We start from the raw sequence: 27,059 nt of genomic DNA, 5'->3' as shown, positions 1-27,059 counted from the left end.
CTGGGCTAATTTTTTTCTTTCCCAGTGCTAGTTCACGGAGTGGTGGCTTCTTTATATAATTCTTCCATCTAGTTAAAGATGTGATGACCTCAAAAGGTGTCCACCTATGAAGACGTATTTGCATGATTACATATATAATTACAGATATTCACAGAATTTTTTTTAAAATAATTGTAGATCTTGAAGGAGGAGAAAGAACTGACTCTAAAACATGGAAGGACCTTCGTTTCTCAGAGAGTCCACTGGAAATCCCACCTCACCATGAAGAATTAGGTTCTAGACCACCCACCCGCCAATCTCAGGTAACTTCTAAAGAAAATCTTCATGGTATTAAATACCTCCTATATTTTTAATCTTCCCGTGAAATCCTTTTAAGGCAATGTCCCCTAGCTTTTTCACCATGTGCCAGGCACTGTTTCAGTGTTGGGAATATTGTGTTGGGCAAGAAAGTCCCTGTACTCCGGAGCTTACATTTTATGCAGGGTGGGGGCATGAAAATAATAAACATGAAAGTCATCAACCAAAAATTTTAAAATAGTGGGAATGCCTGAGTGGCTTAGCTGCTTAAGTATCTGCCTTTGGCTCAAGTCATGATCCTAGGGTCCTGGGGTTGAGTGCCACATCAGGCTCCCTGCTCAGCAGGAAACCTGCTCCTCCTTCTCCCTCTGCCCCTCCCCCCAGCTCGTGCACAATCTCTCTCTCTCTCTCAAATAAATAAATAAATAAATAAATCCTTTAAAAAAATGAATAAAATTCACCCACAAGTGATTCTAATGGACAGGCATGGTTGAGAATCACAGATGCTAGGATCTTGAGGCCTATAGCAAGGAGTTTGAATTTTCTTCTCATTGTAAAGAAAATCTATTTGGAAGGTAAGACAAGATATCATTTGCATTTTAAAAAGTTTTTTAAATTTTTTTAAATCATTTTCATTAAAAATATGGAGATTAAGCTGTAGAGGAGTAAGAGGGGAGTAACATTTAGAAGGTTTTTTTACTCCAGGGGAGAGATGATGGTAGCTTGGACCAAGGTTGTAGAAGCGGTGGTGGTAGGAGGCATGGGAATCCAGACATGTTTTGGAGGAAGAGCCACCAGGTTTGGCTGAAGGATCAGATGGATGGGATAAGGGACAGGGAGGAGCCAAAGTTGACTCTGGTTTCTGGCCTGGGCGTCTAGAGATGGTGGTGGTATTAACTGAGATGGGGAAGATCAGGGAGGAGCAGGTATGAAAAGACTCATTACACATCCAGATGGAGGTCTTAAGTAGACCATTGGATGTGCAAGTTCAAACTCAGGGAAGAGGTCAGGGCCACAGATACATATTTAGAAATATTCAATAAAATTACGTTGTTTAAAGCTTGGGTCTGAATGAGATTACTTGCTGAGAGTATACAGAAGATGAAGGGCAGATGGCACAAGACAAAGTCCTTGACTTAGAGGTTGAGCAGAGGAGGAAGAGCCTGAGAAGTAGGAAGAAAGCCAAAGGGGGGAAAAAAAAGTGGTGCCATAGAAGCCAAAAGAAGAAAGAGTTTCAAGGAGAAGTGGACGTCTATGTCAAATGTCACCAAGGATTCAAATTAGACAAGGACTGGGACTTGCCCATTGGATTTGACAAGATGGAGGTGATTTACAACCTAAATAAAAGCCCTGTCAATAATTTAATTACTGTATAACACAAAGATTCTCTCATACTAGTTGCCTACTACAACTATTCTAGCACTCTGGTTTTTCAGTGTTTATAAAATTCAGTTTAGACTTAGGCATCTAAGGGCAACCCAGGAGCCCTTGCTTTCTTCCTCTAATTCTGAGTCCTAAGTAGAGTGTACCTGGAATCACACTGTCTATCCAGCCATAGCTGCTGCTGCTTTGCCTGTGATCCCACGGCTGCTCATACTTAGCATCAAGTATAAAAAAAGCGTGACTCCCAACCCTGGTTGCACAGAATCACCTGGGGGAACTTTAAATATATATGCCCTCCCAGCTACACCTTCCTGCAATCCTTTTAGATAAACTGATCCCATAAGCCTGGGATGGAGTCCTGAAAGATTTTGGTGATCACCTCAGTCTGAGTATCCCTGGCCTAGAAGACCAGCTATCGTCCCAAAGTCCAATCCTTTTCTTCATTTCCAGTCTCTAGTGCCGTAGTGTATCTCAGTGGAACCTCCTGGGTTCTTCTGTCAGCCCACTGACTATACTTCCTGGCAAGTCACAAAGCCCAGACCAGAGGACCACAGATCTAGTAAGCCCTTCCTGGAAATCTCAGTAAACAAAAGGATACACATCCCTGCAATAGAAGATTGCCCATCTTAGTCTCCTGGAAGAATGATTCCCTGGTTACCAAATGGACTAATGAGCACTCAACTCCTGTGAGCAGTGCTCACCAGTGCAGCCAGTGTAGTATATAAAAATACTGGTTTTGAGATAGAAAAATACCATTTTGAAGAACGAATGGTATATGACAAAATGCAATCATAACTTTTCAGAAAACATTCTCACATGACCATAGTAATCTGTAATGTGTCCAGAAAGAGTGATTTTCTTTGTGTATGAATATTTGGATTACCTTGCCCACCTACTCATTTAAGAGTTGTTTAAGATAAAATAAGACAGTATGTAAATATTCTAAGATTTAGAATCCCCCAAAACTAGGAACATGGGGACACATTTGGGGAATCTGACTAGAAGTTAGAAGACCAAGGGGGCCAGAAAAGGACTGCAGAACATTTATCTTCCACTCTTTTCATTCCTCTTGGTAAGAGATTCTTATCAATATTCCAGCTGAATCCCATCTGAAGCATATGTCAACAAACATCAGAATTAACAATACTGGGTATTACAACATTTCAACAATACCACCAGGGAGACAAGATGTCTCTGAACTAAGTGTCTGACCTTAGGCACCGTTAGGGGCTATGCAGCAGAATAAATGTAAAACCTGGGTTGAACATAAATGACAGCTTACACAGGGCTTTCGTTTCAGGGCATAAGAGCTGGGGGTTCTCTGGCAATGTGGAATACCTGAGTCAGCTGAATGGGTTAGTTATCTCTACTCAGCTCCAGTCAACTATTGACAAGAAGGCCTACAGGCTTAGTGTTGCCACATCTCATGATTTTACAAGAAAATCCAGAAACCTGCATTTTTATGTGCTATGATCTAATTTTAAATGTTAACAATTAAATCAGATTTTGAAATGCTGTGTGGACCAATATACATGGGCCAAATGAAACTCAGTGACCGTCCAGATTTGGTCAAGTAGACCACCACTTTGCAACATCTGGTCTGTGCCATGATGGATCTGACACAAAAGCATCTCAGAACCTCTGACAGCTCCCCATTACCTGAAGCATAAATTCTGGAGTCCTAAGCTCAGCCCACAGGTATTGTGGTGGACAGGGACCCTTTCGGGGTCAGAGAGGCCTGAGTACATAAGATAGTTCACATATTGTTAACATGACTTCAAGCAAGTGACTCAAACTTTCTGAGCCTCAGCATCTTCATCTCAGAAATGGGGATGATGATGATTATAATTATTTTTAGTTTCAGAGGCAGAGTTTAGTGATTCATACGTTGGATATTACATTCCTCATTACATCACGTGCCCTCCTTAGTGCCCATCACCCGGTTACCCAATGTCCCCACCCATCTCCGTCCAAGAACAAATATTGTGAAAATGTCTGGGCTACCTAAAACAATCTATACATTCAATGCAATTCCTATCAAAATACCATCAATATTTTTCAAAGAGATGGAACAAATAATCCTAAAATTTGTCTGGAATCAGAAAAGACCCCAAATAGCCAAAGGAATGTTGAAAAAGAAAACCAAAGCTGATAGCATCATAATTCCGGACTCCAAGGTCTATTACAAAGCTGTCATCATCAAGACAATATATGCTACTGGCACAAAAACAGACACGTAGATCAATGGAACAGAATAGAGAGCCCAGAAATAGACCTTCAACTCTATGGTCAACTAATCTTCAACAAAGCAGGAAAGAATGTCCACTGGAAAAAAGACAGTATCTTCAACAAATGGTGTTGGGAAAATTGGACAGCCACATGCAAAAGAATGAAACTGGACCATTTCCTTACACCTTATACAAAGATAAACTTAAAATGGATTAAAGACCTCAGATTAAATCTGAGGGATGCTTGAGTCGCTCAGTCAGTTAAGCATTTGCCTTCGGCTCAGGTGATGATCCCAGAGTCCTGGGATCAAGTCTCACATCAGGCTCCCTGCTCAGTGGGGAGGCTGCTTCTTTCTCTGCCTGCCGCTCCCCTTGCTTGTGCTCTCTCTCTCTGTCAAATAAATAAATAAAAATCTTAAAAAAAAAAAAAAAGACCTAACTCTGGGAAAGGAATCCATGAAAATCCTAAAGGAGAACATAGGCAGCAATGTCTTTGACCTTGGCCACAGCAACTTCTTGCTAGACATGTCTTCAAAGGCAAGGGAGATAAAAATGGGGAATGTATATGCCTCTTGGTGTGAGGCACTGAGATGGACACTATATCATTTCTCTCATATTTGTGCCAAAATGCATACATGAATCCAAGCATTACGAAACATCAGACAAAACCAAATTGAAGGAGATTCTACAAATTAAATGACACGTTACTCTTCAAACATGTCAAGATTGTGAAAGATGCAGATAGACTGAGGAACAATTTCGGATTAAAGGAGACAAAAGAGACTTGACAACTAAATGCACAGTATGACACTGGACTGGATCCTAGACCAAGAAAAAAAATATATAGTGTGAAGGACATCATTGGTGCAAACAATGACATTTGAAAAAAGATCTGGGGATTAGATAATAGTATTGTGTGGCCATTAAATTTTCTGGTTTTGATAATTGCATTGTCGTGTAAGAGGACATCATAGTTCTTAGGATGTGCACACTGAAGTATGTAGGGGCAGAAGGGCAAAGTAACTGCTGTTCATTCTCGAATAATTCAGGGACACACATACACAGAGAGAGAGAGAGAAAGAGAAGGAAGGTGCACCGGGCAAAATGTTAACATGAAAAACTGGTCAAGCTGGGTATCCAGGAGTTATTTGTATTCTCCTTGCAACTTTTCTGTTAAGTTCAAAATTATAGCAAAAGAAACTATTACAAAAAATTATTTTTTACAGATTTTATTTATTTATTTGACAGAGAGAGACACAGCAAGAAGGAGAGGGAGAAGCAGGCCTCCTGCTGAGCGGGGAGCCCAACAGGGGGTTCAATCCCAGGACCCTGGGATCATGACCTGAGCCAAAGGCAGACGCTTAATGACTGAGCCACCCAGGTGCCCACAAAAAAATTTTAAATGAGGATAATATTACCCACCTCATAAGATCACTGTGAAATGTTGAGATAACGACTACATAATACCATTTTAGCAGGTGTCAGACCCTTCCTAAATGATAGCTCCTCCCCTCTGTGTTCCTTCTCCAGCTACTCAGACTTCTAAATCATGTCACATCCTTGAGCCCCAGGATAGGCTAAGCACTGCCCTATCACTGTGCCTTTACAAATGGGTTTCCTCTGCTTCTTATTCCCATTGTCCTGTGTCCATTTGACAACCTTTTTTTTTATTCTTCCAGGCCAAGCTCAGGTGTTAGCACCCTGGGAAGCCTTTCTCCCCTGAAGCAAGTGAATGTGATTATTTTGTCCTTTAGAGTCCCATGGGACTCAATACAAATGCATTACGACACTGAACCCACAGTGTTTCCGTATTTTGTGTATACACCAGTTCAGCTCCTAAAGGATAGGGACCATGTAATATCTATCTTTGTCCCCTCCCTGTGTCAAACATAGTGCCTGGTACAAAGAATGCTCAAATAAAAATAAATCAAAATGAGTTAAATGTTTTCTCTGCATAGGTTCTTTTAGGTGAATTTTTGAATTGTTTCCCAGGGATGTAATCTTTGAGAAAAATGGAGGGCAGCTTAGGTTTTTAAATTCTAAACTCTGGTCTGTCTGATGATAGATTTGGATCTCTTTTTGTAAACTCTTGTTTCTAATGAAATATACATGTCTAATTGTAATAGCACCTTAATTTTCTTAAAATGTTGGGTCCTGGGGTAATTGTTAACTTCTGACTCTCCCATCATGGTTCTTAAAAGATGAGTGCTGGATGTGATAAGACAACATGTTAAAAAAAATTGTAATGCAATTTTACTGTACCAGAGCTTTTACTGTGATTTTATATGTATCCTTTATTGTAGTTCCCTAGTTTTGCTCACATAACTGGCCAGAAGAGTTTGACAAGCACAGAGATCATGAGAATTCAAAGAGAGACAGACTTTCTCAAGTAAGTATCACATTTTCTTTACTATTTCTTCAATTCTACTGAGGCATTGTCAAGAAAATTTAAGGATGAGGCATAAGAATGGTGTTTGCTCACCCAACTGTCTTTCATTAAATTTTTACAAATTTTAAAAGTATACAATAAAACTGCACTTATTTAAAAAGTACAGTTGACCCTTAGAGGGTCATTATGTACAATGGCCAAGACATGGAAGCAACCTAGGTGTTCATCAGTAGGCTAATGAATAGGGAAGATGTGGTATATTTACACAGTGGAATGTTACACAGTGGAATATTACACAGCCATAAAAAAGGATAAGACCATGCCATTTGTGACAACATAGATAGACCTAGGGGATATCATGCTGAGTGAAATAAATCATACTGAGAAAGACAAATACCATATGATTTCATTCATATGTGGAATCTAAAAAACAAGACAAATGAATAAACAAACAGAAGAACCAGACTTATAAATACAAAGAACAAACTAATGGTTGCTGGAGGGGAAGGGGTTGGAGGGATGGGCACAATGGGAAGAGGAGTGGGAGAAATAGACTTCCAGTTAGGGAATGAATAAGTTACAGGAATAAAAGCATAGGGGATATAGTGAGTGGTAATAACATTGTATGGTGATAGATGGTAGCTATCGTTGGGGTGAGCATAGCATATAAAGAAATCTAACCACTAAAAAAAAAAAAAAAGAAAGAAAGAAAAGAAGGAAATCTAACCACTATGTTACATAACATTGTGTATCAACCCTACTCAAGTAAAAAAAAATTTAATTCATTTTGCAAAAAAAAGTGCAGCTGACATGCATATAACCTTGAAACTATCACCATAATCAAGAAAATGAACAAGTCCATCACCTCCAAAAGTTTCTTGCACTGTACCCTTTTGAAATCCCTCCCTATCCCAAGGCAACTATTGATCTACTTCTATTTAAAAAGTCCTTCCTAAACCCAAGACAGATCCCACCACAAGATTTTCCACTGTTTTCTTCTAGAAATTTTATCTCTTATGATCCATATTTAATTATGGTGTGAGGTTATTCCAGTACCACTGGCTGAAAAGATTGTCCTTTCCTTATTGATTACTTTTGGGATTTTTGTGGCTCTGTTTCTGGACTCTGTATTCTGATAATATATAGATATAAATATAGACAAACTGATGTTTGTCTATATTTATTTACTACCACATTTCTGGATTACCATTCCCTTATAATAAGTCTTGAAACTAAGTGTTATAAATTCTGCAACTTTGTTCTTCTTTTATAAAAATAGTTTGGCTCTTCTCGGTACTTTGCATTTTTTTAAAAAGATTTTATTTATCCAGGGGCGCCTAGGTGGCTCAGTGGGTTAAGCCTCTGCTTTCGTCTCAGGTCATGATCTCAGGGTCCTGGGATCAAACCCTGCATCCTGCTCTCTGCTCAGCAGTGGGCCTGCTTCCCCCTCTCTCTGCCTGCCTCTCTGCCTACTTGTGATCTCTCTCTCTCTCTCTCTCTCTCTCTCTGTCAAATAAATAAAATCTTTATAAAAAAATTTTAAAGATTTTATTTATCCATTTGTCAAAGAGAGAGAGAGAGAGAGAGAGAGCGCATAAGCAGGGGGAGGGGCAGAGGGAGAAGCAGACTCCCCGCTGAGCAAGGAGCCCGATGCGGGACTGGATCACAGGACCGTGGAATCATGACCTGAGCCAAAGGCAGCCACCTGACCCACTGAGCCACCCAGTCATCCCAATACTTTGCATTTTCAAACAAGTTTTAAAATCAAGTTCTCAACATCTACAAAATGTTTGCTAGAGTTTTGATTTGGATTGCATTTAGTTGATACATTAATTTAAGACAGATTGATGTTATTAACAATTTTGAGCCTTTACAGTCCAGGAAAATGGGGTATCATCATTTATTTAGGTCTGCCTTAATTTCTTTCAGCAATGTTGTGTAGTTTTCAGTGCTCAGGTTTTACATATCCTTTGTCAAATTGATTCCTAAGTATTTCATAATTTTTTGATGCTGTCATAAATGTTATTGCTTTTAAAATATAAATTTCTGATTTTTCATTGCTGGGATAGTAAATGGATTTTTGTGTAGTGTTCTTATATCCTGGAATTTTACTCAACTCACTTATTCTTTTAGCTTTTTTGGTAGAGTCCATAGAATTATCTACATAGGTGGTCAGGACACCTGTGAATATTTTTTTAATTTTTTTTAAAGTTTATTTATTTAATCTCTACCCCCAACATGGAGCTCAAACTCACGACCCTGAGATCGAGAGTCACATGCTCTTCTGACTGTGGCAGCCAGGCACCCCTCACCTGCAAATACAGGCAATTGTTTTATTTCTTCATTTTCTGTGTGGGTCCTTCCTTCCTTCCTTCCTTCCTTCCAGCATAAACTGATTTATTTAAAAGTTTAAAAACGCGCGATAAACTAGAGATTATCCTTAGAATTAGCAGTGCTTTGTTAAAGACCAGGTAGGGTTAGAAGGTAAGAAATGGTATTGGGTGGGGGTGCACCTGCCTTAGTCACAGTGCAATCAATTACGTATTAATTCAGCTGTTACATCCTGGGGGATAGAAGTTGGGGGATCGATTATTTATTTACGGGGAACTCTACACAAATTAGAGACTTCCAGACCTACCCAGTGCCATCCTTCTCTACTCCTCAGGACCCTAAAGCCACCTAGATGGCAACATTGTCTATGCATATATTCTTCCCTCCCTAAGGAACTCTGCAAGCCAAAACTGTCTGCCCTCTGCAGCTGGAACATATATGCACATCCCTTTTCTTTCTTTCTTTTTTTTTTTTTCTTGACTTGTTGTCTTGGCCAGAACTTCCAGTAAATTTAGAATAGAAGTGATGAGAGTGGACATTCTTGCCTTATTCCTGAACATAGGGAGAAAACATTCCACTTTTTTAACATTAAATATGATATTGGCTAGAGATTCTTTTGTTGACCTTTCAGATTGAGGAAACTTTCTATTACTAGCTTGCTGAGAGTTTCTTTTTTTAAAAAGATTTTATTTATCTATCTGAAATAGAGAGAGAGAGAGTGAGAGTGAGAACCTGAGCTGGGGAAAGGGCAGAGAAAGAGAGAGAAGCAGACTCCCTGCTGAGCATAAAGCCCGATTCGATTCGGGGCTTGATCCCAGAATGCTGGGATCATGACCTGAGCCAAAGGCAGATGCTTAACTGACTGAGCCACCCAGGCACCCCTGATTTTCAAGTTTTAAAAAAATATATATTTTATTTATTTATTTGATTCGGGTGGGCATGGAACACACAAGTAGGCAGAGCAGCAGGCAGAGGGAGAGGGAGAAGCAGGCTCCCCACTGAGCAGGGAGCCCAATGCAGGGCTCAATCCTAGGACCCTGGGATCATGACCTGAGTTGAAGGCAGATGCTTAACCACCTGAGCCACCCAGGTGCCCCTGATTTTTAAGTTTTAAATCACCCATGCGTTTCTGGGATAAGTCTTACTTGAAGTATTATTTATTTGATGTCATGTTTAATTTCATTTGCTAAAATATAAAGAACTTTTGTGTATGTGTGCATGAAGGATATTGGTCTGTAATTTTCACACCTTACAGTGAAGATCTTTGTCTGATTTTAGTATCAGGATGATACTAAATGAGTTGGAAAGTATTCTCTTTCCTTTAATTTTCTGAGTTTGGGTAGAATTGGTATTATTTTTCCTTAGGTGTTTGGTAGGGTACACTAGTAAAGGCACTGGGGCCCAGAGTTTTAAGGAAGATTTTAAACTACATATTAAATTTGTTTAATAGGGGCACCTGGGTGGCTCAGTGGGTTTAAGCCTTTGCCTTCGGCTCAGGTCATGATCCCAGGGTCCTGGGATCGAGCCCCACATCGGGCTCTCTGTTCCACGGGAAGCCTGCTTCCTCCTCTCTCTCTCTGCCTGTCTCTCTGCCTACTTGTGATCTCTGTCTGTCAAATAAATAAATAAAAATCTTTTAAAAAATAAATAAATAAAATGTGTTTAATAAATATAAATCTTTTTAGGTTTATCTATTTCTTTTTTTAGTGAAACTTTGGCTTCATTTTTTTTTTTTAAGATTTATTTATTTGTTAGAAAAGGAGCAGGGGGCAGAGGGAGAGAGAATCTGAAGCAGACTGTACACTGAGTGTGGAGCTAGACACAGGGCTCGATCTCCTGACCCTGAGATCAGCACCTGAGCTGAAACCACGAGCCGTTTGCTCAGCCAACTGCACCATCCAGGCACCCCTCCTCTTCTTTTTCTAATTTCTTTAATGTGGAAGATGAAGTAATTTATTTGAAGCCTTTCTTCTTTCGAATATAGACATTTAGAACTCTGCATTTGCCCCTGAGTACTGCATTAGCCCTGAATGTTGGTATGTTGTCTTTTCATTTCATTTCATTTTTACTTTTAAATTTTTTTTAAGTAGACTCCATGCCCAATGTAGGGCTTGAACTCACAACCCTGAGATCAAGAGCCACACGCTCTACTGACTGAGCTAGGTGCCCCTTTTGTGTTTTCATTTTAATTTTCATTTTAAATTTCATTTTAATTCAGTGTAAACTCTAACTGACCTCATAATAAAACTATGAGGTTTTATTATTATCCTCCTTGATCAGATGTGGAGTTGTAGAGATTTAGCAACTCACTCAATATTGGGTTATTTTGAAAGTATTTTATTAAATTTCTAAATATTTGGGGATTTTCCTTATATCCTCTGATCTTTATTTCAAATTTAATTCCTTTTTTGATCAGAGAACATATATGATTTGATTGGTGAATGTTCCATGTACATTTGAAAAGAATGTGCATTTTGCTAGGGTGAGTATTCTATAATTGTCAATTAGGTTAAGTTGGTTGATAGTATTGTTTAACTCTGTAACTTAATGAGTGATTGAGAAATCTATGTGACTATAATTATGAATTTGTCTACTTATCCTTGCTTTCTATCAGATTTTGCTTCATGTACTTTTAAGTTCTATTATCATGTATAAACCTTTTGGATTCTTATGTCCTATTGCTGAGTTGACCCCTTTACTTCTTTAACCTTGGTGATACCCTTTGTTTAGAAATCTATTGAAAAAAAAAATCTATTTTGTTTGACATTAACATAGCTACTCCTGTTTCTTCTGATTAGTGTTTGCATGGTCTAACTTTTTTCATCCTTTAACGTTTAACCTATTTGTTTTTCTTTAAGTTTTTAAATTTTTAAAAATTTATTTGTTAGAGAGAGAGAGAGAGAGAGAGAGCGAGCGCACAGGCAGACAGAGTAGTAGGCAGAGGAAGAGGGAGAAGCAGGCTCCCTGCCAAGCAAGGAGCCTGATGCGGTACTCCATCCCAGGACGCTGGGATCATGACCCGAGCCGAAGGCAGCTGCTTAACCAACTGAGCCACCTAGGCGTCCCTCTTTAAGTTTTTTTTTTTTTTTTAAACAGCATCTAGTTGCTTTAAAAACATTTTAATTGGGGTGTTAAGAGTTATATTCTGATGATTGATATATTTGAATTTAAATCAACCATCATGCTTTTTGTTTTCTGTTCATCTTATCTGTTCTTTGTTGCCTTTTCTTTTTTTCTGCCATCTGTTGGATTAATTGGGTATGTTTCATGATTCCATTTTATTTTATATGCTTTGTTAGCTTATTAGCTGTAACTTTGTTTTTGGTGGTTGCTTTAGGGTTTCTAAAACATGTTTTTTTGTTGTTTTTTTTTTAAAGATTTTATTTATTTATTTGAGAGAGACAGTGAGAGAGAGCATGAGTGAGGAGAAGGTCAGAGAGAGAAGCAGACTCCCTGCGGAGCCGGGAGACCGATGCGGGACTTGATCCCGGAACTCCAGGATCATGGCCTGAGCCGAAGGCAGTCATCCAACCAACTGAGCCACCCAGGCGTCCCTCTAAAACATGTTTAACTCATCACAGCCTATCCTCAAATAGGATTATGCCACCTTGTATAAAGCATAAGAACCTTATATCCTATACTTCTAGGAGCTCAGTAACAGTAGCCTTAGTGCCATTGTGGTCACTCATTTCACATCTACAAATACTATGAACCCCATAATACATTATTATATTTAAACATATTATACATATACATTATTACATTATTACTTTTATTTTATATAATCAATTATTTTTGAGGCCCTTTATACTTTTATTGTGGTAAATAAATAAAATCTACCATTTTAACAATTTTTAAGTGTACAGTTCTCTAGCATTAAGTACATCCACAGTGTTGTGCAACCATCACCAGCCATCCATTTCCAGAATTTTTTTGTCATTCCAAATGGAACTCAGTTACCATTAAACAACAACTCCTTTACCTAATCCTTGCAGCCCCTGGTAACCTCTGTTCTCCTTTCTGTTTCTATGAATTTGCCTATTCTAGTTTCTTTATATAAGTAGAATCAGACAGTATTTGTCCTTTTGTGTTTGACTTATTTCACTTAGCATAATATTTTCAAAGTTCTCATGTTGTAGTATGTATCAGAATCTCATTCCATATTAAAGATGAAAAATATTCCATTAAGTATACACCACCATTTGTTTCTCTGCTCATCTGTTGATGGACACTTGAGTTGTTACCACATTTGACTATTGTGAATAACGCTGCTGTGAACACTGGTGTCCAAGTATCTGAGACCCTGATTTCAGTTCTTTTGAGTATTTACCTAGGACTGGAATTTTGATTTTATGGTAATTCTTGTCCAACACTTTGAGGAACTGCCAAACTGTTTCCCACAACAGCTGCCTCATTTTACCTTCCACCAGAAATGCACAAGGGTGTCACTTTCTCCACCAATACTTACTATTTTCTGTTTTTCTAATAGTCATCCTAATAGATATAAAGTGGATTTTCATTGGGGTTTTTGCTTTGCATTCCTAATGACAAGTGATCTTGAGAATGTTTTTCACGTGTTTCTTGGCCATTTGTATATCTTCTTTGGTCAAGGAGTGGTTCTCCAGCATGCCAGACAAGACCTGTCACTTAGGCTGAGCTCAGAGGTCAGGTGGGAAGTCAGAAAATTGCACTTAATGTAGACTTTGCTGGAATTCTCGAGGCTCACCGTCACACATGCCAAATCCAATGTGATAGGATGACTCAGAAGTGGGATCAAGGCTGCTGATAAACTTCTGCCACAGTCAGGAAGTAAGGTAAGCCAGACCAGGTGAAGGACACAAATGGGTCTAGGTGGAAGGCCACTTTGTAATAGAATGACCAGAGAAGCATCCCCTGTCTTGACCTTGTTCCATAGCCTTTGAGAGTGGTCTGCTCTTTGTTTTTGTTTTTGTTTTTCTTAAATGTTTGAACACTTGGAGAGTTTCATCTGACTTCTTAATGTGAACCCATCAGAACATGGCCAATGAGGAACCTATTTTATTGCAGGTGTGCCCACTGCCTGGCCCCCCGCCCATCTGACCCCTTTGCTCGCTTCTGTCAAGAATGTGGCTCTCCTGTCCCACCCATATTTGGCTGTCATCTCCCACCCCCAGAAGGAGCTCAGGTGAGCAGCAGAATCTTCAAAAACTTCTCTCATTGGTTTATCTGATTTTTAGTAGCCACAGTAGCATAGTACCTGGCATTCATGATCCCCAAACATAAAAACTTGTTGAAAAAATTACTGGCAGATTAATCTCTTATTGTCCAGTCTCTTACTTAAGAATGGAAAACCTTGTTTGCGATGCCATTTCTTTCAGTGGCCTTAAAAAAGCACAGGCTGAAAAGGATATTCAGTTTATAACCTGTGTACAGTAATATTTCTATTCTAGAAATAAATGGAGAGAAGTACTAATTACAAGTCTTTGTATCCTTAAGATACATCATTCTGTCCAAAGATGCTTTTGGTATAACCTATAGATGGATCAATTAAAAAATTGTGGCTGTTAAGTATAGATAATAATTGGTATTAGCCTACTAAAGAGTTTGTAGTTAGAAAAGATACTCAGCTTACTAAAAATCAAAATGCCAAAATGTGTTATCTTTTATGCATTTGAAACTTGGGGAGTTTTTTGGAGTAGGGTTTGCAAAATGAAATAAAAGGATCTATGATGTTGACTGAAAGATAACCATCTTTAAAAAGGTAGTCACTAAGAAAAAGCCACTAATTCAGTGAGTTTAAGTCTAGAGTTCTAGAATTGAGTTATATCTTCAAGCAAAAGGTGAGAATCTAAATAGATATCTTTTTTATAATTTATTCCAACATATTGCTCAAGATTGTTGTAGACGTTAATTTAATTTACTATAAAATACCTTGAACTTCATAAAGAAGATAATACAGCAAATAAAACATGAACAGGCCTCAGCAGTTTGGATTTTCCCTGCTTATATTCATTCGTTGGTACAGTGTCAAAGATATTTTTTTACTTGCCTGAAAACAGATTTCCAAAGATTTTATTTATTATTTTAGAGAGAGAGATAACGTGAACAGGGGATGGGACCAGGGAGAGAGAGAGAAAGAATCCCAAGCAGACTCTGCTGAGCACAGAGCCCGATGTGGGGCTCAATCCCAGAACCCTGAGATCACAACACAAGTTGAAACCAAGAGTCAGTTGCTCAACCAACTGTGCAACCCAGGTACCCTGGAAAACAGATTTCAGAACTTTGTTTTTTCCTTTAGGGAGGAAAGGTCATCAAAGATTATGAATATTTTATTTATTTATTATTTATTTATTTATTTTTATTTTTTTAAAGATTTTATTTACTTATTTGACACAGAGAGACATCACAAGTAGGCAGAGAGGCAGGCAGAGAGAGGAGGAAGCAGGCTCCCCGCTGAGCAGAGAGCCCAATGTGGGGCTCAATCCCAGGACCCTGAGATCATGACCTGAGTCGAAGGCAGAGGCTTAACCCACTGAGCCACCCAGGCACCCCAATATTTTATTTATTTTTTAAAGATTTTATTTATTTATTTGACCAAGAGAGAGCACAAGCAGGGGGAGCAGCAGGCATAGGGAGAGGGAGAAGCAGACTCCCTGCTCAGCTTGATCCTAGGACCCTGGGATCATGACTTGAGCCAAAGGCAGACTTTAACCAACTGAGCCACCCAGGTGCCCCAAGGTTATGAATATTTTAAATGACAAACTTTGAAACATCTATATTGTCCACTCCAAAATATTTTTAATATGCTATAATATATAAACAGATTTGGGGGTGCCTGGGTGGTTCAGTGGGTTAAGCCTCTGCCTTCGGCTCAGGTCATGGTCCCAAGGTCCTGGGATCCAGCCCCACATCGGGCTCTCTGCTCAGCGGGGAGCCTGCTCCCTCTCTCTCTCTCCGTCTACCTCTTTGCCTACTTGTGATCTCTCTCTCTCTCTGTCAAATAGATAAATAAAATCTTTTAAAAATAAAAAAATATATAAATATGTATATATATATATATATATAAACAGATTTGTAATTTAAACTCTTTATTTGCTACTTATTGTGTCCTGCTCTCAGCTGGATTTCTGGGATTCAAAGGGGTGGAGCCTACTCCTAGGTTCCTAGACCCAAAACACTCGGAGTCTTGTTAGACCGATGGAGAAGTGCACCTTACAGCTCCAGATCCACCCTTCATTGCCCTGTCTCATGGGTCTTAAAGCTGGACCCTTTAAACATTTCTCCTGTGCCAGCTAGCTAGATGTTAATTTTTGTTAGTAGAGAAACATTGCTGCTGGAGGGACACTGCAGAATAATGGGCTTGGGTTTTCTTCCTGGTTCTGATATGCTTTCGTCTCTTTGTGCTTTGATGGTGCTCAACTAACCTGCAAGAACCCAGTTGTTTGCCAGCAAGTTTTAACAGCATGCCTGCACATGGCTCCCCAGAAGGAGATTTCCAAACAGGTTTCACTGGACCCAATTCTTTGCTTTTTGCTTGCCAGTTCAGGTCTGCGTCACCCCAGTTAAACTTCTCTGCTATCCAATGGTCAACAACCATACTCCTTTTCCTCCCCATTTATTTATCTTTTCTGTAATATATAGTATATATATATATCACAACTATATATGTTATAAACTGAAAATGCAGTGTTACATGATCTTATGTCATTTAAAGATGAGAAAAAAGGTTTATGTACTCATTTATATTTACTTACATATTTATTAAATCTGGTCTCTAGTTTCTTCATTTCTTTCCTGTGAACTCAGGTTATCATCTAGTGTCACTTATTTTCAGCCTGGTGGACTTCCTTTACTAAAGGCACATCTGCTTGTCATTTCTCTCTGTCTTTGTTTATCTGAGAATATTTATTTTGCATCCTCTTCTGAAGGATAGTTTTACTGGATGTAGAATTCTTGTTTGAAAGGATTTACTTATTTATTTGAGAGAGAGGGGAGGTAGGGGCAGAGGGAGAGGGAGGATCTCAAAGCAGACTCCCTGCTGAGCAGGGACCCTGATATGGGACTCTTATCTTCCAACCCTGAGTCTGAGCCGAAACCAAGAGTTGGACGCTTAACCAACTGAGCCACCCAGGTGCCCCTTGTTTGACAGTTATTTTTAATCTCAGTCCTTTGAATACATTATTCCCCTACCTCTGACCTGCATGGTTTTTGATATATGTGATAAGTAGTTTTTTCTCTTGCTACTTTTAAGACTTTTCTCTGTCTCTGACATTCAATAATTTTTTTAAAGATTTATTTATTTATTTATTTGACAGAGATCACAAGTAGACAGGCAGCCAGAGAGAGAGAGAGAGAGGGAAGCAGGCTCCCTGCTGAGCAGCGAGCCCAATGCGGGACTCGATCCCAAGACCCTGAGATCATGACCTGAGCCAAAGGCAGTGGCTTAACCCACTGAGCCACCCAGGCACCCCTGACATTCAATAATTTGATTATAGTATGACTAAGTGTGGATCTCTTTCTGTTTATCTTTCTTGGAATTGATTTTCTTGGAGCTATGGATTCATGTTTTTCTTAAATATGGGAAGTTTCTGGCTATTATTTCCTCACATTCTTTTTTTTGCCTTTTCTTCCCTCTCCTTTCTTTCTAGGATTCCTGTTACATGTATGTTGATATGTTTTTTGTTGTCCCACAGGTGTTTGATGGTTTGTTTATTTTCTTCCATCCTTTTTCTCTCTGTTCTTCAGACTAGAACATTTCTTTTCTTTTTTTTTTTTTTAAAGACTTTATTCATTTATTTGACAGAGAGAGATCACAAGTAGACAGAGAGGCAGGCAGAGAGAGAGAGAAAGAGAGAAGCAGGCTCCCCATTGAGCAGAGAGCCCGATGCGGGACTCGATCCCAGGACCCTGAGATCACGACCCGAGCTGAAGGCAGCAGCTTAACCCACTGAGCCACCCAGGTGCCCCCAGACTGGAACATTTCTATTGGACATATTCATGTTCACCAATTCTTTCTTCTGTCATCTCTGATCTGCTATTGAGTCCCTCTGGAGAATTTTTTTTTCCCCATTTCAGTTATTTTAATTTTAAAAATTTAATTTTCATCTTAATTTTTGGGCACTTGGGCTACTGAGTCAATTAAGCATCTGCCTTCCACTCAAGTCATGATTCTAGGGTCCTGGGATCAAGCCCTGCATTGGGCTTCTTGCTCAGCCAGGATCCTGCTTCTCCCTCTGCCTGCTGCCCCCACTGCTTGTGCTTGTGCTCTCTCTCTCTCTGTCTCTCTGTCAAATAAATATATAAAATCTTTAAAAACAATAATAAACTCCAGGTTTTTATATGGTTCTTTTTAAAAAATAATTTCTATGTCTTTATTGAGAGTCCTTATTTTTTGGATCATTGCCATCATACTTTCTTTATCTTTTAAACATGGTTTCCTTGAGGGATGCCTGGATGGCTCAGTTGGTTAATCGGCTGCCTTCAGCTCAGGTAATGATCCCAGGTCCTAGGATCGAGTCCCACATCAGGCTCCTTGCTCAGCAGGGAGCCTGCTTCTCCCTCTGCCTGCTCTGCCTGCCTTTCCCTGTGCTTATGCTCTCTCTCACTCTCTCTCCAACAATTAAATAAATAAAATATTTAAAAAACAAACAAACAAACAAACAAACATGATTTCCTTGAGTTCTTTGAACATTTTATAACAGCTGTTTTGAAATCTTTGTAAATCCAACATTTGGGGATACTATATCAACTGTTTTTTTTCCTCCCTGAGTATAGGTCACACTTTCTTGTTTTTCATATGCCTCATAATTTTTTTCTTTGATTCTGGACATTTTTTTTTAAGATTTTATTTATTTATTTGATGGTAGAGATCACAAGTAGGCAGAGAGATAGGCAGAGGGGGAGGGGGAAGCAGGTTCCCTGTGGAGCAGAGAGCCTGATGTGGGGCTCAATCCCAGGACCCTTGAGATCATGACCTGAGCTGAAGGCAGAGGCTTACCCCACTGAGCCACCCAGGTGCCCCGATTCTGGACATGTTAGATGATATATTGTAACAACTCTAGACTCTGACTTTTTTTCATAGTGTTGTTTTTCTTTTTCTTTTTTTTTTTCTGCTGTTTTTATTGTTAATTACTGGGATTAATTTTTTTCTCATGTTTGTCTCCCCTGAAATGTGTGGCCACTGATATCAGGTTTTCTGTTCTTGTTTTTTTTTTAAATATATAATTTTTTATTTTTTTATTAACGTATAATATATTATTATGTCCTTGTTTTTATTTATTTTATTTTTTTAAAGATTTTATTTATTTATTTGACAGACAGAGATCATATGTAGGCAGAGAGGCAGGCAGAGAGAGAGGAGGAAATAGGCCCCCTGCTGAGCAGAGAGCCCGATGTGGGGCTCTATCCCAGGACCCTGAGATCATGACCTGAGCCGAAGGCAGAGGCTTTAACCCACTGAGCCACCCAGGCGCCCCTCTTGTTTTTATTTTTAAGCCTGGGGACTCCCTAGGTCTGCATAGCTTAGTGATCAAATGAAGACTGGCCAGAAGTTGTACTCAAATACCTTGGTCCAGTAAGGCTTCCACTCTCTGCTAATGGGTCTGTGTGGGCTGGACTGAATGTTCAAGCTTCAGGCTATTTTCAAGTCTGCCTCAGCTTTTACTTTATACTGAACTCCTTTGCATCTCCATGTGTAGCCTCCATCAGCCAGAGATGTGTGAGTGGCTTATGCCCACTGTGGTTTATGCTATACATGTGCATATCTTCCAGTCAATTAAAGATATGTGGGGAGCTTATCAAGCTCCCTATATTTGACTTACCTCCTGGAACTTTGTGTTAAATCCCTGGCTAGTTGCCTCAAACAGGACAGTGATTTCAGGCATAATTATAGAGCCACTGGCCCTCTCTGTTTGCTGGCCACTGAGATTGTCATCTTAACAGTGCTCCAAATCAAGGGAGCCCTGCCCAGCAGCAGCTATGAAGCTGCTGGTTTTCACAGCCTGTCCTGCCCCAGTGAAGCTCTCACACTGACAGAGCTGAAGGAGGATGGGAACAGCCTCAAGCAGGAACCACATAGACTCGTGTTCTTATCTGCAATTCACCACTTTTCAGTTTGCTGTGTACCTTTAGTGACTTTCAGAATCTGGAATGGTTTTTTTAATCTGAAATGACAGTTTTATCCAACTTTATAATTGTTTTTCGGAGAGAGGAGTTGTGGGTTTCCTTACTCCATTGTGCTATAAGATATTTTTTTCTTTTTTTTATATGTCTATTTTCCACAATAAACATATTCTTACTCACAATACACAAAAATAAGAATAGGTAATTATTTTTAAAGTTTTTTTTTTTACAAAGCAAATTAAATCTTTTTTTTTTTTTTAAGATTTTATTTATTTGAGAGAGAGAGGGAGGGAGAGAGAGAGAGAGAGAGACAGAGCACGAACAGGGGGAGGGTCTGAGGGAGAGAGAGAAGCAGACTCCTGGCTCACTGGGGAGCCTAATGCCAGACTCGATGCCAGGACTCTGGGATCATGACCTGAGCTGAAAGCAGATGCTTAACTGACTGAGCCACCCAGGTGCCCCCCAAGACAAATCTCTTTCTTTGTGCAGATGGGCTTGTGTGCAGAGTGCGGAAACATGGTGCCCATGAACACTCCCATCTGTGTGGTGTGTGAGGCCTCTCTTACCCTACAGCCGCAGCCACAGGCCAGCCTCCGCTTGAAGGTAATGAAATGTGATTCTGTAAAAACATGAATAAAATACATAGAAAGTGACATGTAAGTCATTAAATGTCTTCAGCTGGTGGAGTTGGTGAACAATTGATAAACTTGTATCTAAACAAAATCCACTCTAATTTTTGGGAAGGCATGCTGCCCAAGAACTTTACCTGCCAATAGGATCTATAATTCCTGAGAGATACATAGAGATGTGTTCCTTGAATATGGATTTGGGCTTACAGTTAACTTAGGGCTGGGACCCTCTTTAAGTAATTACTGAAAAAGATCTGATGATTCACGTTACTGGGGCAATTACCTCCTTATGAGAGCCCCGCCTCTCACACGATGATTTGGGGCTAAAGCTAGTGTAACCACAGCTCTGCATCAAGCGGAACTTTAGCTTGGTAACATACAAAATCCACTTGGAAGTGAGCTTTGCAATGACCTATGCATTTTTCCTCACTTCATTTTGTCAGAGCTCATCATTTGGGAGATTAGAAAATTGTTCTCATTTCCCAACTACTTTGTAAGGAAAAATGTTACCCCAATAACTAAGTTGGGTCCACTAAATTGCATAGAACAATTCAACTAGACATTGCAAATGCTCTGGGTGAGGTAGCATATGAGGGTATTGACTTTTTAAAAAAGATTTTATTTATCTGAGAGAGAGAGAGCATGAGAGGGTGGGGGCAGAGGGAGAAGCAAACTCCCTGCTGAGCAGAGAGCCAGACATGGGGCTCAATCCCAGGATCCTGGGATCACAACTTGAGCCAAAGGCAGACGCTCAACAGACTGAGCCACCCAGGCACTGAAGGGTAATGACTTTTTTAAAAAAATGTCCTCATCACAGATGTTTAGCATCTTCTTTAAGGTAGTCTGATAGTGGCCTCAATCTCAAGTCATCCCTATGGACATCTTTGAGTACAGTGATTATGATCTAAAATCATTTCTATCTGTGGGTCATGGTCACTGCTCTTCAAGGAAGTGAGCCATGACATGGTGTCACAAAGTCACCAACAGAACCATTAGAGAGACCTGTTGACCAAGAAGACTATTTACTGGACCTAAAACAGGAAGGTAGACTGCCACTTTGACTGTGTTGATTATCTCAGAAGAGAGAAGGCAGGGGAGGGTGTTTATAGGGTTTTAGTACTACACTTGGGTGATTTTTTTTTTTAAGATTTTTATTTATTTATTTGACAGACAGAGATCACAAGCAGGCAGAGAGAGGAAGGGAGAGGCTCCCTGCTGAGCAGAGAGCCCGATGCGGGGCTCGATCCCAGGACCCCGGGATCATGACCTGAGCCGAAGGCAGAGACTTAACCCACTGAGCCACCCAGGTGCCCCTTGGGTGATTTTTTTAAAAGGGAGTTTGACAAGCATGAACCCTAAGGTCAATTATGGACTTCGGGTGATAATGATATGTCTCTGTGGGTTCACTGGTTGTACCGAGTATACCATCCTGGTGTGGGATATCAGCAGTGGGGGAGGTTGTATGTGCGTGGGAACAGGGAGTAAGTATATGGGAACTCCCTGTAATTTCTGCTCAGTTTTGATATAAACCTAACACCACTCCAAAAAAATGAAGTTTATTAGTTAAAAAAAATTTAAAAGGGAGTTTTGCAAGGCAGGCTTGAGGGCCGAGTTAGTTTGGGTCAGGCTAAGTTATGATATGCTAGTTTTAAAAATAGTTTATTTAAATAAAAATTTTAAATATTTAAATAAAATTTTAATGATTTCTTTAAGTGAAAAATTTTAGCCACTGGGTGGCTCAGTCGGTTAAGCATCTGACTCTTGATTTTGGATCAGGTCATGATCTCAGGGTTGTGAGATTGAACCCCGCTTCAGGTTGTGTGCTGAGTGTGGAGTCTCCTTAAGATTCCCTCTCCTTGCCCCCACCCCCACTCGTTCTCTCTCTCAAAATAAATAAATAAAAATTTTATATATTTAAGGTGATGATGTTTTAATATACATGTACATAGTGAAATGTTTACTATATTCAAGCTAATTAACATATCCATCTCTGTATAGTGGAAATTTGCTGAGAGTAGATTTTGGGTGTTTCCACTACACATGTATGCATGCACATGTGTGCACACACACACACAGAACTGTTAATGATGTGAGAATATATTAATTTTGGATTGTGGGACCTGCTAGTATGAGGATCCTGAAGTAAGCTGTTGGACTAAATAAGTAAGCAGCCTTATTGGTTTTCAGTCTTTACAGAATATTTCCTGAAGCAAACAGCTTTTATTATTTTTGTTTGATCTCAGTATTTCTTTAACATAGGGACAGGGAATTTGATTCACTCTCAATGAGTGTCTGAGAGTCACCAAAACTTTTCTGAGTCTCCAGGAAGACCACAACCCTAAATCTCACAGAAAAGCTCTGGCAATCACAGATTATGCTGCAGAGACTAAGCAACTTGGAAGAATGCTGAACCAGCGAGTGTCAGGATCCACTAGGAGCAAGTCTGTGATTCTCTGCCATTTTCAATATCAGTCAGTTGGCCATTTGCACTTTAGGAGTTCTTTGAGTTGCAAGAACTAGAGTGAAATTAACCAGCTTCGGAAAGACCAGGGACTTCATAGCCTACCTAATGGCATTGGAACTACAGTCCTGGGAGTTGGACTTTCTTTTGATTGTTGTCGTTGCCTCTACAGCTTCAGAACACACCATGTCAGTTTCAGGACACCTGGGAAATGTAGGCACTGGAGGAAAAAGGAATATTTGAGTGTCACCAGTCGTTGATAAATGAAGGGGATAGTATCCTGATAGTGCAGGAAGGTCCAGCCACTGAACAGGTGTTAGCAAACCTTTAGTAGCTCATCTCTAGTTGGAGTACTTTAATACTCCTTCCTTCCTTCCTTCTTTCTTTTCTTCCTCCCTCCCTTCCTTCCTTCCTTCCTTCCTTCCTCTCTGTATTGCTACTTATCCTTAGTTTCCTAACTCGGAAAGTTGTACTCACCATTTATTTTCTAAGGCAGTCTTCTCATTTTTGCATTTCTGAGTAAGAAACTACAGAGCAAACCTAAATTCATTAACATGAAGTCTTATAGGCAGTTTACAAGATGACTTGTAAACACATAGGTAACTTTTTGCTAGTCCTGGGCTTTTTTGTTTATTTTTCAAGCCATGAGATGGAGAGCCTACCATCATGTTTTCCTCTGAGGAAAAAAAAGAAAGTAAGAAACTCATACATTATCAGTGCAAAATTTTTTATTTGCCTTCCCGAGGCCAAATGAATACCTGTTTTCAGTTTGTTTGTTCATTTTGGGTTGTTTCTTTTAAAACGATTTTCATTTGTCTCACACTATGTTATAATCGTTCCTAGACCAATCCAATTTCAGGGTCTTGGTGCTAAAATAAAGTCCATATCTGACTGATTGAAAAGACTGCTTGATGATTTCTTTGCACAGTTGTTTGCTCAGAGAAAAATGTGTTTCTTGTTCCTTGTTTTCGAGGAGAAAGTAGTCTGCCGCACCTGTGGCACAGGGAATCCAGCTCACCTGAAATACTGTGTCACCTGTGAGGGGGCCCTGCCTTCATCTCAGGAGGTAAGTTGACAGCATGGGCCAGGCCTCTGTTTGGTGGGTGCTCAAAGTCCAGTGTCAATAATAATGAAGAGGGGTGCCTGCGTGGCTCAGTCGGTTAAGCGTCTGCCTTCAGCTCGGGTCTTGATCCCAGGGGCTTGGGATCAAGCCCCATATCAGGCTCCATACTCAGCGGGGAGCCTGCTTCTCCTTCTCCTCCCCACTCCTGTTCTCTCTCACTATCTGTCTCTTTCTCTCTCTCTGTCAAATAAAATCTTTAAAAATAATAATAATAATGAAGAAATATAATCTGCAGAGGAGGGAAGAAGTAGGAGGTTGGAGAGAGACACAGAAGGCAACATTTCTAAATGTGGAGAGGACTTTATATATTCACCAATACAAAACTGTTTTCAAAGTGTTTTTTTTTAATTTTATTTTTTATAAACATATAATATATTTTTATCCCCAGGGGTACAGGTCTCTGAATCGCCAGGTTTACATACTTCACAGCACTCACCATAGCACATACCCTCCCCGTCTTTTTTTTTTTTAAAGATTTTATTTATTTACTTGACAGAGATCACAAGTAGGCAGAGAGGCAGGCAGAGAGAGAGGAGGAGGCAGGCTCCCTGCTGAGTGGAGAGCCCCATGTGGGGCTTGATCCCAGGACGCTGGGATCATGACCTGAGCCAAAGGCAGAGGCTTTAACCCACTGAGCCACGCAGGCACCCCCTGTTTTCTAAGTCTTAACTCCAGGGGGATTCAATAAAATCAGCAATTTCTTTTTTTTTTTTTTTTAAGATTTTATTTATTTTGTTTGACAGAGAGATTACAAGTAGGCAGAGAGGCAGGCAGAGAGAGAGGAGGAAGCAGGTTCCCTAACGAGCGGAGAGCCTGATGCGGGACTAGATCCCAGGACCCTGAGATCATGACCTGAGCCGAAGGCAGAGGCTTTAACCCACTGAGCCACCCAGGGGCTCCTAAAATCAGCAATTTCCTACAATTTCCTTTGATAACTTTGCCTGAAAGGCTGGTAGCAGCCAGTGGAGAAGTAGACCCCCTCGTATTTCATTCATGGTCACGTATGTCTTCGCTGACTATGCCATGCTGTTTTTTGAAATCGAGAACATGTCGGTACCCTCTTCTGGATTTTCTACCAGTCTATTCTGAGTATTTATAGTGAAGGAATAGGAGTACATGCAAATGAAATTGATGTTATTACCTGTCAGGGATGTAGTGGTTTCTGGGTCTCACCTATCAGCGGAACTGTTTCAGGAACAATTACAAAATTGAATTTGTTTTCCGTATTTGATTTCTCTTTGAATGGTATATCAGAGTTTGAATGTCATAATAAGAGTATATACCATTGAAGTGCCAAAGAAGTAACAGTGTGTAGTCATTCTGATAGCTTATGTCTTTTCTTTGTTTAATGGCATTAATATGAATGGAATAAAATACCTTTTCTTTCTGTAAAGCAATGTTATGTTTTAAAAAATCCACTTGAACAACAGAAGCATTTATTTTTTTTTTAAGATTCCTTTTTTTTTTTTTTTTTAGTTTGGGGGAGTGTGCACAAACGGGGGTAGGGAGTGGGGGGCGGGGAGGAGGAGCAGAGGTGGAAGGAGAAAAAAGGGGGAGAGAATCTCAAGAATGCTCTGAGTGCATAGCTGGATGCAGGGCTCAGTCTCACAGCAGTGGGATCATGACCTCATCCAAAATCAAGAGTTGGATGCTTAACCAACTGAGCTACCCAGGTGCCCTGAATAGTAAATGCATTTAAATAAAAGAGCTGAAGGCTTTCTATTTAGAAACCCAGGTCAGCAAGTTTTATATTAAAACCCTATTGTAGCGGGAGGATATATTTGAAATTTAAGTCTGAAGCAAAAGGGTGCAAAGCATTTCTCTCTTGATTTGTCCCAAGGAGTCTCACTCTTTCACAGAAATGGGGTAAGGGTTAAGTATTTACAAACAGAGATCTTCGTTCTGTCTTTCTGGATAGATGTCTGCTTTAGAATAACGAAACTGTCCCTGAAGTGAAACAGGATATAGCTAAGCAAATAAAGTTGACTAAAATATCAGTTCTGGAGGAAAAAATGGTCCTTTGAAAATGTCTTCTCTAGTGTGCATGTTCTTAATATTGTATGTGGGATATGTGGCATTTCTCAGTTATAGCATGATTCATTGATTCATTCATTCAGTAACCGTTTGCATGACTCTAATGTGCCAAGGTACAAGGTACTGTGTTAGTGGGGGAAAAATGTGAAGTGTAGTCCTTTCTCCTAAAGAAATCAGGGTCTATGGGCCCCTGGGTGGCTCAGTTGGTTAAGCGACTGCCTTTGGCTCAGGTCATGATCCTGGGGTCCAGGGATTGAGTCCTGCATGAGGCTCCCAGCTCCACAGGGAGTCTGCTTCTCCCTCTGACCTTCTCCCCTCTCATGTTCTCTCTCACTCTCTCTTTCAAATAAATAAAGTCTTAAAAAAAAAAAAGAAATCAGGGTCTAGTGGAAAGCAAGAGAAAGAAGGGAAGCTGACATATGGAGCCTGACCCTGTGCTAAGCATCCCTCCATACTTAGTTGCCCTGAGCCATCTGAACACTGCCTACAGACCTGTGGAGAGGCTCTTGTATTGAAGAGGTTGCATGATGTCATAGATATAATCAGATGGCCTGGGGTCAAATCGTAGGTCTCGCCTTCTCCGTGCCTCAGTTTCCAATCTCTGTAAAACAGGTGACAATGGCACCTGCCTCACAGGTCTGTCCTGTGGTTTGATGTGAGGTTAGAGGGACTGTGCTCAGCACTACATGCCTGCACAGTAGATGCCACAATACTTCTTTTCATGTGTCGGGGTGGAAAATAAATTCACATTTCCAGACAAAAACCAGAGCCCTAAAGGAAAGAAGATAAACCTCAATTGTGACATTCTGCTTACATTCTTGCTTATAAATATCGTTATGGTAAATCAATGGTTGGCTCGCTACCTTCCGTATTGAAGATACTGAGGAATATCAAGATGTGTGAGGAACCAGTTTTATGAACTTGCGGAATGTGTCTTCCTTGTACGAATTTATTAATTGGTGAAGTTCATCACAGTTTTACTCTCTGGGGCAAAAATACCTTATTCCAAGGCTTGCATTAATTTGGGGCTTCCCCCCCCCCGGATTCGGAGGGAGATTGCAGAATATAGTATTGATCTGTCTAT

At 39.9% G+C, this 27,059-nt stretch overlaps 1 protein-coding gene across 2 annotated transcripts in view; it reads left to right on the top strand.

Annotated features, from left to right (window-relative positions):
- The window catches only part of LOC111141483 (double zinc ribbon and ankyrin repeat domains 1), a 62,915-nt gene that overhangs the window by 18,411 nt on the left and 17,445 nt on the right, over window positions 1–27,059 (top strand). For both annotated transcript variants that reach the window (XM_022494069.1, XM_022494070.1), the window contains 5 exons: window positions 178–302; window positions 6,212–6,297; window positions 13,675–13,792; window positions 20,218–20,331; window positions 23,792–23,884. In XM_022494069.1, the coding sequence (XP_022349777.1) occupies window positions 178–302; window positions 6,212–6,297; window positions 13,675–13,792; window positions 20,218–20,331; window positions 23,792–23,884 (536 nt within the window). The remainder of the gene's footprint in view (window positions 1–177; window positions 303–6,211; window positions 6,298–13,674; window positions 13,793–20,217; window positions 20,332–23,791; window positions 23,885–27,059) is intronic.

This window comes from Enhydra lutris, unplaced genomic scaffold (genome assembly GCF_002288905.1).
Source record: "Enhydra lutris kenyoni isolate GAN:26980312 unplaced genomic scaffold, ASM228890v2 scaffoldscaffold6, whole genome shotgun sequence".
NCBI classification, from domain to species: domain Eukaryota; kingdom Metazoa; phylum Chordata; class Mammalia; order Carnivora; family Mustelidae; genus Enhydra; species Enhydra lutris.
The sequence above is the reverse complement of the archived record's forward strand: the minus strand, read 5'-3'. Positions and strand labels throughout refer to the sequence as shown.